The sequence below is a fragment of the Rhinoraja longicauda genome, chromosome 30 (genome assembly GCF_053455715.1).
Source record: "Rhinoraja longicauda isolate Sanriku21f chromosome 30, sRhiLon1.1, whole genome shotgun sequence".
Lineage (NCBI taxonomy): Eukaryota > Metazoa > Chordata > Chondrichthyes > Rajiformes > Arhynchobatidae > Rhinoraja > Rhinoraja longicauda.
The window spans coordinates 16,297,714-16,310,279 of NC_135982.1; the positions used below are offsets into that span (position 1 = coordinate 16,297,714).

Sequence of the window (12,566 nt, forward strand, 5' to 3'; positions counted from 1 at the left end):
CAAGCAGCACAATTCTTTACCTTGGGTAGGAGGTTAGCAATGTTGAGTGACGCTCCTTGCGTTTGTTTACTTGTTTAGCCCAGGAAAGAGTTTTACAATTCCAGATAGTTTTACAATTCTTAACTGCAGACAGACTTTGAATCTAACACATTGGGCCTGATTGTGTATTCATCCTGAAGCCACACTAACCATCAGCAGACACAACAGACCAGCAATATTTAATGGCATTTAAAAACCCGGTGTTGCAGTCCCATGAAACAGAATGGCTTGAAAACACCATTAGCCTGCCCCACCCTCAGACAGTTAATAGACAATAGACAATAGGTGCGGGAGGAGGCCATTCAGCCCTTCGAGCCAGCACCGCCATTCAGTGTGATCATGGCTGATCATTCTCAATCAGTACCCCGTTCCTGCCTTCTCCCCATACCCCCTGACTCCGCTATCCTTAAGAGCTCTATCTAGCTCTCTCTTGAATGCATTCAGAGAATTGGCCTCCACTGCCTTCTGAGGCAGAGAATTCCACAGATTTACAACTCTCTGACTGAAAAAGTTTTTCCTCATCTCAGTTCTAAATGGCCTACCCCTTATTCTTAAACTGTGGCCCCTGGTTCTGGACTCCCCCAACATTGGGAACATGTTTCCTGCTCTAACATGTCCAACCTTTTAATAATCTTATACGTTTCGATAAGATCTCCTCTCATCCTTCTAAATTCCAGTGTATACAAGCCTAGTCGCTCCAGTCTTTCAACACATGACAGTCCCGCCATTCCGGGAATTAACCTAGTAAACCTACGCTGCACGCCCTCAATAGCAAGAATATCCTTCAAATCCCTCAATAGCAAGAATATCCGTAATAGGTACATTACTTTGTGACATTTTAATCGTGCCTTTGTTTGGACTAGATAGTAGGCAAGTAAGCTTTTCACTGCACCTCGGTACACATGACAATAAGAACCAATATCAACATGGAATATGCTTGCAGAACTGCCCAACAACACATGTAAGTGGGCAACATTTTTGAAAACAGTTTGTGAACTTAAGAAATTAAGAAACTGTCTGACTCTATACTTGTAAACATTATATATCTCTATAAAATTTCAGGATTCACTTCAAGTTTAAGATGTTGGTTCTTGAAGAAATAAGATACTTATTAAGTGATTGCGTGTGGATAGACCATTTCCATGCCCAATGAAACCGGTTAATTTCAGCTGCTAGTTATATGTAATTTCATATATCGGAAAATTAGCTGGAAAGCTCAAGCTTAAATTGATGCCAATCAGCTATTTAACAGTCGGTTTCCACTGGCTGCGATCCAGATTTTCATGAACTGGATCCATATAGAGGTACAATTAATAGCATTGTTCTATTTTTTTGATATCTCACAACACTCAAGACCAATTACTTGAGTGTCTCCATTTCTAATCCAAGGTACCAACTGTAGATCTCTCTTTTTAATTGATGCCTTACAAATTCAATAATTTGCCTGTTGGCATTGATGCTTTTTTTTGCCCACACATTAACCCTGCTGCAAAATGCTTAAATACCCTTGCACAATGGAAAGTACTGGAGGCAGTGCAATATATCACACTGATAAGCATACTGGAAACATTCAGCAGAACAGGTAACACCCAGAAAGAGGATAATAGCAAAGGCAAAGCTTTAATTCTAACAAAGGATCACAGACGTGAACAGAGAAATATTTAACATTGCAAGCCTGGACTGGTGAACTGCACTACAAACTGTCATGGTTGCACGAAGCACTTTGGGCAGTTTACAATAATATTGGGTATGTTTAGTTTATTGATTTTTTTCGTTTAATACATTATCTACGAGTAATATTTCACAAAATGCTGGAGTAACTCAGCAGGTCAGGCAGCATCTCAGGAGAGAAGGAATGGGTGACGTTTCGGATATGGATAGTTCCTCTGTAATATGAGTAATGTGAGTGATATGTTTACAGGTCTGTTATGCTGCTACAAGTAAGAATTCATTGTTCCATTTTCTGCATGCTGACAAATACTCTTGACTCCTGAATATTTGCGATGTTTGTTGCATTCAAGCATCAAGTGTATGTTTAGTTTAGTTTAGGGATCCCAAACTACAAATTTACAATTTTACTAAGCCAATTAACCTATAAACCTGTACGTCTTTGGAGCGTGGGAGGAAACCGGAGATCCTGGAGAAAACCCACGCAGGTCATGGGGAGTATAAACTCTGTACAGACAGCACCCGTAGTCGGGATTGAACCTGGGACTCTGGCGCTGTAAGGCAGCAGCTCTACCGCTAGGCCACCGTGCCGCCATAACTAAACGAAAGAAATCGAGTATATATGTACGGTGATGAAAATCAAAATGCACAGACAAGCGTGCTTTCATTCTAAACACAGATCTTCCAACAATGATGTCACTGTCCTGTTTAATGGTGTATGTGGCAAGATCTTTTCAGATCTTTGAGGCTGATCCAGAGCTTCAGATCTACAATGGCTGTGCACCGATTGATAGCTCAGATACTTAAAGGCTCCAGAAACGTGGCATGCAATTACCATGGCTTCAAACTAGCCAGCCAGAAACCAAGTTAATGCTGTTGGCTTTACTCTGAATCCTATTTATGTTGTTAAACTGCCAGTTTGTCTTAACTGAAAGTGCTCTCACTTTCTTTAAGTGGTTCGGGTTACAGGTCGTAATCATGTAATCCCTATTCTGGACGGACATTTCAGTGAAGTACTGACACAGCGATGTATCATCACAGAAGCCATTGCTTTTTTGAGAGAGATGTCAACCCCATTTGCCTCTATTAATCTGCTGTAATATTATTTTAACAACTTCTTTACTGCAATTTAATTATAGTGGGGTCAGGTGTTAGATGAGCACAATGTGTTTATAATGCTAAATGTTTTGATTAAATGACAATGAATAACTTATTTCTTCTTCTAATGGAACATGCTGTCCATGTCCAGCAGGGAAATCAAGCAGCACAATTTTACACAACCAACTACACAATATGACACACACTAGCTGAAAAGGCTGTGGATACTGAAACTAAAGGACGATGCTGATGAATGAAAAGCACTCCTTCCAAAGTTACAAAACAAGTACTGTGGAATCTTTTACATCCACTAAATAGCCTACGTTGAACAAAACACACTGGCCCAAGCGTTGGGTGTGAAAGTGCACAGCACCAGATTCAGGACAAGCCTCATCCCCTCTGTTATCAGGCTTCTGAATGGTCCTTTCATAAGCGAGGCTAATGCCTGATTCATTGCTCCCCTATTGTGGACATTGGATCTTGTCCATGGAACTGATATGCCACCATGCTGAGAACTGCATTCTGCACTCTGCATCTTCTCCCTTGCTCTATCTATTGTACTTCAGTTTGACTTGATTGTATTTATGCAGAGTATTATCCGATCTGTTTGGATAGCATGCAAAACAAAGCTTGCCACTGAACCTCAGTACACGTTTATAATAATAGGCATAAGCCTAAACGGAGATACTGTATCGTGTGTCAGTTCAAAAAGGATTTACATTTTTTAGGTTTTTTATGAACTGAATCATTTGGCAGCATATCACAGGGCAAAGTAATTACATATTACAGACATACCAATAAGGCTGAAATTTATAAAAGATTCAAAACCATTACCTTCAGTGTATAATTTAAGATTTCTGGATTACTGCATCAAAGGATTTCTATAAACATGAAATGGATTTGGTTGACTTTAAATTACTAGTCAACTCATGCATATTCATACTACTTTATAATAATAAAAATATATTTGCATGGACTTTGTCACATTGTCAATCTTTTTTAAACTTTTTAGAAACGTCTTGTATTTCTGGAGTGCTTTGCTCATTAAAAGTAGCCTGTAGTTGTTCACACATAGAGTTGTTTCTATACAGAGAAAAGGCTAATGTCGGAATTTTAACAAAATAAAAACTTATGTTTTCCCCATATAACAAATGACATTTTGAAGCAAATTATTTTATTTGAGGTATTTTGAGAGGCTTTGACTTTATAATAAATGGAGTCTTTCTTCCTTTCAAATAGTGCAAGAAAGAGAAAAACCCAATTAAACCAAAGTTTGGTCTCCTGTCAAATTCATTTGAGGCAATTAGTCTGTAATGATATATTGCATGGCCTATTCAGAACAAAACACACGATGCAGGAAATAGATCTCCTTTCGAATAAATATTTCAGAAATCAAAGTTCACCAACTCACATACAATAGGATACAAATTTAATTTTTAAAATGTGCATTATTGCAACCGTCTCATGCTTTATTACCTTTTATAAAAATTCTGAAAGACCTAAAGGGGATCATGACAGACTGATAATACAAAACCTTTAATGTAAAGCATTAGTGCACACTACTCCATTCTAGAACTAAAGGCAAAATACTACCGACATTATACTTCTGATAAAAGAAACACTACAGATACATTTAGTTGGTTGTGCAGGATTTAATCAAAGTTCACTGAAATACCAAATATTATATTATTTCTTCAATTTTTTCACTATTGGCTATCCTAACAGTAAGTCTGAAAGGAATTGATCAATGTTTCTGGAGTTGTCCCTGATAGAAATGAGTTCATATAAAATCAGATTTGTTATTGGTGGCATAAGTGAACCAAAGAAGTCATGCAAAGGGAGGCAGATACACTGCTATCTTCAGCTCCATAATAACCTGCAACAAGTATGAAGCAACGAGGCATGAAAGCAATTTGACATTATGGTTAGTTAGAAAGATGATACACATTTCGGCAGCATATTTGGAATAACGGAAAAAAAAACATGGCAGAGGCTCAATCCTCAGCGTTGAGCAATACGGTGAAAAACAAACTAATTTTATTCTAGGTAGAAACTATTTTACACTACTACAGTCAGTGGGGGGAGGGGGGGGATAAGGGGGATTGAGTGGGGGCTTCAGGGTGCTACACCAATACAGGAGATGCTTTGGTTCCAGGACTCACTCACTGACACCCTCTCCCCTTGCCTCTCCCCCCTCTATGCAGAATGGGCCCAACTTGGTCTAGTATCCCTCTAAATCTTTCCTATCCATGTATGTATGTATGTATATATATGTATATATCCATGAAACATAGAAAATAGGTGCGGGAGTAGGCCATTCGGCCCTTCGAGCCTTCACCGCCATTTAATATGATCATGGCTGATCATCCAACATCAGTACCCCATTCCGGCTTTATCCCCATATCCCTTCATTCCATTAGCCCCAAGAGCTATATCTAATTCTCTTGAAAACATCCAGTGAATTGGCCTCCATTGCCTTCTGTGGCAGAGAATTCCGCAGATTCACAACTCTCTGGGTGAAAAAGTCTTTAGTCATCTCTGTCCTAAATGGCCTATCCCTTATTCTTAAACTGTGACTCCTGGTTCTGGACTCCCCCAACATTGGGAACATTTTTCTTGCATCTAGCCTGTCCAATCCCTTAAGAATTTTACATGTTTCTATAAGATCCCCTCTCATCCTTCTAAATTCCAGTGAATATAAGTCCAGTCGATCCATTCTTTCAACATATGTCAGTCCTGCCATCCCGGGAAATAACCTGGTGAACCTACGCTGCAATAGCAAGAATGTCCTTCCTCATTGGGTAGCGCCTTACAATGGCAGCCTCGCCAACAGCCTGTCTCATTCTTTTCTTCTTTTGTTGGTTTTAGTGTGTTGTTAAATGTATGTTTTAGTGTATCTTTAGTTTTGTATTATGTGAGGGGTGGGGGAGAAACTTTGTTTAATCTCTTTCCTCGACGGAGATGCAACTTTTTCCGTATCGTATCTCCGTCCGCACTGCAGCCTAACATTGTGGAGCTGGCGGTCCCTTTGCTGTGGATCGACTTCTGGAGCTCCAACTGCGGAAGCCTGCGGACTTAACATCGTGGAGCTTGCGATCCCTTGGTTAGGGATCGATTTTGGGAGCTCCAACTGCAGGAGCTTCGACCGCCCCGAACGCGGGAGCTTCTAATGCCGGCTGCGGGAGCTTCGATCACCCCGACTGCAGGCGGTTCGACTGCCCCGACCACGGGAGAAAAGGAGGGAAGAAGATAATACGTTATTTTCTTCCATCACAGTGCTCTGTAGTTGTGTGTCTTGTTGCTTTTTTGGTATGACTGTATGGCAAATCAAATTCCTTGTATGTTTTTACATACTTTGCTAATAAATTAATTACAATTACAAGTACAAAACTGCATACGATACTCCAGGTGTGGTCTCACCAGGCCCCACAGTACCCCATTTTGGCTTTCTCCCCATATCCAACTCAGTAGGACCTCCTTGCTCCTATACTTAAATCCTCTCTCTACGAAGGCCAACATGCCATTTGCTCTCTTCACTGCCTGCTGTATCTGCATACTTACTTTCAGTGACTGATGTGCAGGGACACCCAGGTCTCGTTGCACCTCCTTTTTTCCTAATCTGACACCATTCAGATAATAATCTGCCTTCTTGTTCTTGCCACCGAAGTGGATAACCTCACATTTATCCACATTATAGTGCATTTGCCCACTCACCCAACCTATCCAAGTCACCCTGCAGCCTCATTGCATCCTCCCCGCAGAACCACACTGCCACCCAGCTTTGTGTCATCCGCAAACTTGGAGATGTTACATTTAATTCCTTTGTCTAAATCGTCAATATATATTGTACATGACTGGGGTCCCAGCACTGAGGCTTGCAGAACCCACGAGTCACCGCGAGCCATCTTTCCGAGTGGTTTTTAAATGCTGTGATAGTTCCATGCACAAACCACCTGGGTCTTTGTTATTGCTGTTCCAAATTAATGAATGGAAAGTTGAAAACAAAAGCGTAGATGAAAATTCTGCAATAAAAAATGAAAATGCTGGAAACACTAGAGCAGAATCACCTTCTGCACAAAATATTAACTCTGCTTCTTTTTCCACTGATTTCATGCCTCCATTTGCTATCAGCAGTGTGGCCTGCAATTGCACGCAGGAGCACAGAGATCCTGTGCACTCTCCAAAGTGGATGGAATTCGGAACAAATCTGCCAAACATTTCACCTTCACAAAGCCTTCTACGGTAACAATAAGGAACAGATGGTTAAATGATTTTCAGAAAGTTGAATACGTAGGGGCCTGAAAAATGCTCACATTTGTTTGGGCGTGCTCGACAAAAAAAAAAATGGGGTTACATTAAATACAGCTCTAGGGGCTCCAAAGATTAAATGTGATTAAATGCAAACTTAACAGCTTGCAGTTTGTTGGCTGTGGTGAAGGTGCATACTGTTCCCCACGTGTGCTTTATAAAATGAAAGAACAATTGCAAAAAGCAAGCTGTTAGAATACAGTAATGTCCTGACCTTGCCATGAGCTTGTGGAGTTCCTGTTTGTGTTGCTGGTCCTCGGCAGCAATGGCGTGCTGAGCCTGCTGCTGCATGTTCTGGACAAAGTGTTGCATGTGCTGGAAGGCCTCAATCTGAAATACGAGAATCAATCCATGTTAAAAAAGGAAAGAGTTAAGATTTGCAAAAACAAAACTGCTTCACCATTATCCACCTTACTTTGAAATCGGTTCAACTTCATTAGTCAAGGGCATTGGCCCGATCTCCCACACTACCCAGTTATGGCCCTTGCACTTTTTAAAATCTGCACTTTCTCTGCAACTGTAATGTCATAATACTATATTCTGCACTGGTATTTTCCTCTTTGCATAGCCTCTTGTATTGTGTATGGCTTGATTGTGTCATGTAGAGTATGATTTAAGTTAAAACCTACGATAGTAGCTTAATACAGCATCACTTCCTCCCTTCTGCGTGTGTGTATTTATTCAATATTACCAATTACTTTCACCAGAAATGTACTGTTATTCAGGAGTTTTGGAACAACCTCAATGTTGACTGGCAATAGCAGATGATACAAAATTGTCACGTTGCTGATCATTTATACTTTGTGCAGGATTTAGCTACTGGATAGTACGAAGGATAATATTTGGTTTGCAAGGAACGATGGTGATGGGTGAAAGATTTATTGAGCTAAACCAGGTTAGGGACGGCTGATCAGGTGGCTTCTTTTATGGATACCATCGGGTCCATAAGCTTTGCATATAATAATCTGTTTCATAGTAAAATTAACATTTGGGGCTTTGTTGGTTGACTGCAAGCAGACATGGAGAGAGAGTTTGCTCACTATAATAAATTGGAGCTGCATCAAATGGTGGACCCCCAACTGTGGAAGTGAAAAGACACCTGTTGCGAAGGAGCAAGGAAGAGGAGGCCGCAGTTCTTTGGTAGTTTCCCCTGATCTCTTTTGAGAAAATAAAGTTATTACTTGGCAGAATGGGCTGTTTTAAAAGAGGATGTATTGGGATCAGAATTGTGAAGCATGGCAAATCAAACTTAACAGGGAACTGGCTGTCAGCTCCCAGTGCTTCTACTTCCAGACAGTGTCATTTGCAAAAGTGATGACAGTTTTTGAAACTATCTGCACATCCAACAAAGCAAAGTAGCAGCTAGAACATAGAACATAGGAAAGTACAGCACAGGAACAGGCCCTTCAGCCCACAATGTCTGCGTGTGCCAAAGATCATGCCAAAATAAACTCATCTCATCTGCCTGCATATTGTCCATTTCTCTCCACTCCCTACACCACCATGTGCCTATTCAAAAGCCTCTTAAATGCCACTATCATATTTGCCTCCACTCTGCCCCTGGCAGCAAATTTCAGGTATGCACCGCCCTCTGTGTAATAAACTTGGCCCGCTTATCTCCTTTAAACTTTGCTCCTCTCATAGTAAAGCTGTGCCCTCTGCTCTTGCATTAAAGCTGTGCCCTCTGCTCTCAAATTAAAGCTGTGCCCTCTGCTCACACAGTAAAGCCGTGCCCTCTGCTCACTGTAAAGCTGTGCCCTCTGCTCTCACAGTAAAGCTATGCCCTCTGCTCTCACAGTAAAGCTGTGCCCTCTGCTCTCACAGTAAAGCTGTGCCCTCTGCTCACACAGTAAAGCTGTGCCCTCTGCTCACACAGTAAAGCTGTGCCCTCTGCTCTCACAGTAAAGCTGTGCCCTCTGCTCACACAGTAAAGCCGTGCCCTCTGCTCATAGTAAAGCCGTGCCCGCTTCTCACAGTAAAGCTGAGCCCTCTGCTCACACAGTAAAGCCGTGCCCTCTGCTCACTGTAAAGCTGTGCCCTCTGCTCTCATAGTAAAGCTGTGCCCTCTGGTTTGTCAACAGAAACAGTATATGTTTCTGGACATCTAGGAAGGACAAGTCACATTTAATTTTATAATTGTTATGTTTGGGATGTGGGCATTGCTGCCAAAGCCAGCATTTATTATTCAACCCAGAGACTACCCTCCACCCTGTCAACGATTGTCCCAATCTCAGCATGATCTACAAGCGTACCACCTACATCATATTCAAAATCATTCATGTATATTGGAAACAGCAAGGGTAACCAACATTAATCCTTGTCGAACAAGCATCCATTCAGAAGAACAACCATCACACTCTGTCTCCTGTTGCCAAGCCAATTTTGGATCCAATTTGTCAACTTGCCTTGGATCCCACGCGTCTAAACTTATTGGACCAGTCTCCCATACAGGACCTTGTTGAAAGCCTTACTGATGTCCATGTAAATCACATCTATTGCACTGTCTCATTAATACACTATTTACTCAGAACATTCAATCAGACTGGTCAGACAGGATCTGCCCTTGACAAAGGCATGCTGGCTACCTCTGATTAGTCCGTGCCTTCTCAGGTGATGTCAGTCTCACAGGTTTTTCCCTGTTGTCATCCTCCAGTCACTCTGTGGTCGGTAAAGTGGTAAAGATCTTTGCCAGAGTCCCAGCAGTCTCTTCCCTTGCCCCTCGTGCCAACCTGGGATAACTCTATCAGACCGTGGGGATTTACCACCTATCGGCCCATGTCGGCAACAAGTAACGCCACTTACTTATGTAGACAATAGACAATAGGTACAGGAGTAGGCCATTCGGCCCTTTGAGCCAGCACCACCATTCAATGTGATCATGGCCGATCATTCTCAATCAGTACCCCGTTCCTGCCTTCTCCCTGACTCCGCTATCCTTAAGAGCTCTATCTAGCTCTCTCTTGAACGCATTCAGAGAATTGGCCTCCACTGCCTTCTGAGGCAGAGAATTCCACAGATTTACAACTCTCTGACTGAAAAAGTTTTTCCTCATCTTCATTCTAAATGGCCTACCCCTTATTCTTAAACGGCGGCCCCTGGTTCTGAACTCCCCCAACATTGGGAACATGTTTCCTGACTCTAACGTGTCCAACCCCTTAATAATCTTATATGTTTCGATAAGATCCCCTCTCTTCCCTCTAAATACAAGTGTATACAAGCCTAGCTGCTCCAGTCTTTCAACATACGACAGTCCCGCCATTCTGGGAATTAACCTAGGAAACCTATGCTGCACGCCCTCAATAGCAAGAATATCCTTCCTCAAATTTGGAGACCAAAACTGCACCCAGACCTGCCCTTCAGTCTCACCTTCCACTTACTGCGTTCTCCATCTACAATAATTCATTCAGGATCTTCTGGCTCCATGGATTGCCCCTCTGGTCCCCAATGAACCCGACTCTTTCTCTTGTTATTCTTTTCGTTCTTGGAACATTGAGTTCTTACAACAATCAAGTTGATCTCATTGCGCCAGAAGTTGGACTGGTTTCTTTTGCCCTAAATTCCAGGTTATTAAGCAAATGTAAATTCTACATCTGCTATTGTGGGATTTGAAACCATTTTGCTGCATTGTCAGCCGAGACATCTGGATAACGAGTTTGGACTGCTGCACTATCAGCCTATCCATTTAAGATCAAAGAAAGAACATTAACCTACAGCAATTTAAATGCTATAAGCTAAAAAGAAATTGAAATTTATACAGTTCCAACTTCTTCACGTTGTCATGGTAACTCATTTACTGTCACCGCAGGCATGCTGGAATTCTCTTATTTTAATTGGGACACTATTTTTAAAATACTTGAGCTTCATTCCAGTTGTTGCGTCACCTGTGCCAGTCAGTTGAAATCGTATCTTTCAAATTTCTCCCTCATTATTGAGCTTGGCAGCTGAGTTGCGAGACGTGAAAGTCTGGAAGGTGTGCGATGTTGACGTGCGAGTGCATGCATATACCATCTGTAGGAGCAGTAGGTCAACAATCATCCTTTCACCAGGCTACGACTTTGCTGCTGCTGCTGCTGCTGCTTGAACTGAAACCCAACCCAGGGAAAATCTGCACTGCTGTTTACTGGAGAAAATAACTTGCTTGAGGTGATCATCGGATTGAAGATGACCCACGCCTCAATTTTTTTTTAAAAAAGCGGCTCGGTGGCGCAGCATTACAGCGTCAGAGATCGCAGTTCAATCCTGACTACGGGTGCTGTCTGTACAGAGTTTGTACGTTCTCCCCATGAGTGCGTGGGTTTTCCCCGGGTGCTCTGGTTTCCTCCCACACTCCAAAGACGTACAGGTTTGTAGGTTAATTGGCTTCAGTAAAAAACTGTAAATTGTCCCGAGTGTGTAGGATAGTGCTAGTGGTCGGGGATCGCTGGTCAGTATGGTATCAGTGGACCGAAGGGCCTGCTTCCACGTTCTATCTCTGGACTAGACTAAAAGAACGGAAAAGTGAGAGCAAGTGTTTCGGGAAAATGAAAAATTTCCGGAAACATTGGTACGTAAAATGAATGCTACCATCAGTAAAGATTTTACTGCCTCCAGGATGACATGGTAAATATTGGTGTAATTTGTCCCAAACTCATAAATCCATTATGTTTAACTAGTATTAACAGAATAAAAAATATTACAATATAACATTCAATATTTTATGTAGATGCAAGCTCGGGCAAATCCAAAAGATTCTTTCTCCAACTTAAAAGTCCAATATGCAAGTTACATTTGCTTCACAGAAGAGCACGGGCTCCAATGAAGCTTCTTCTTCAAGTTTTCATATTCCCCATCTGACAGTGATTACAATTTCCAAACCTATCAAAGTCAATTTCTCCATAATGTGCTACATAATCTTATCAAATCATCGATATTTGAGTTAAGAAGTTCTGACTGATTGCATTTTATGATGACCTGTCTCTGCTCTCAGGGTTATCTGGCACAACTGACCCTGCATGAATCTTCTTTTGCAATTTACCATGTTTCCTTTTTTTCCCCCTCCCTTTGTTGTTTTTGTTTTTGCCGTGATTTATTTATTTTATAGCATCAATATGGAAGTGGCATTCTTAATCTCGTTGTACTTGTACAATGACAATAAAGATATTGTATTGTATTATATTGTATTCTTTTTCCACTTTGCATAATCTGAATTTCCTAAAAAACATGTTTTGAATTACTGCCTTGTGAAGAAGTGAATCCTAGATATTAAACACACTGGCTAGGATTTCGCACAAAAATGTCAGCTTCTGCCCAGATAACCTCTGGTAACCGCTGACATTACCCTGCAAAGGTTCTTTGAAAATCTGCATCTTCTCTGTATCTGTACCGTTACATAGTGTCTCAGTTTCCGTTTACTTTTTGCACTACCTGTTGTATCTTTGCATCTGCCTGGATAACATGTGACACAAAGTCACTCA

General features: G+C 41.4%; 1 protein-coding gene across 1 annotated transcript in view; it reads right to left on the reverse strand.

Moving 5' to 3' along the window:
- Positions 1–12,566, reverse strand: part of mtor (mechanistic target of rapamycin kinase) — a 234,675-nt gene that overhangs the window by 34,660 nt on the left and 187,449 nt on the right. The window contains exon 37 of the mRNA XM_078425527.1: positions 7,328–7,443. Within this exon, the coding sequence (XP_078281653.1) occupies positions 7,328–7,443 (116 nt within the window). The remainder of the gene's footprint in view (positions 1–7,327; positions 7,444–12,566) is intronic.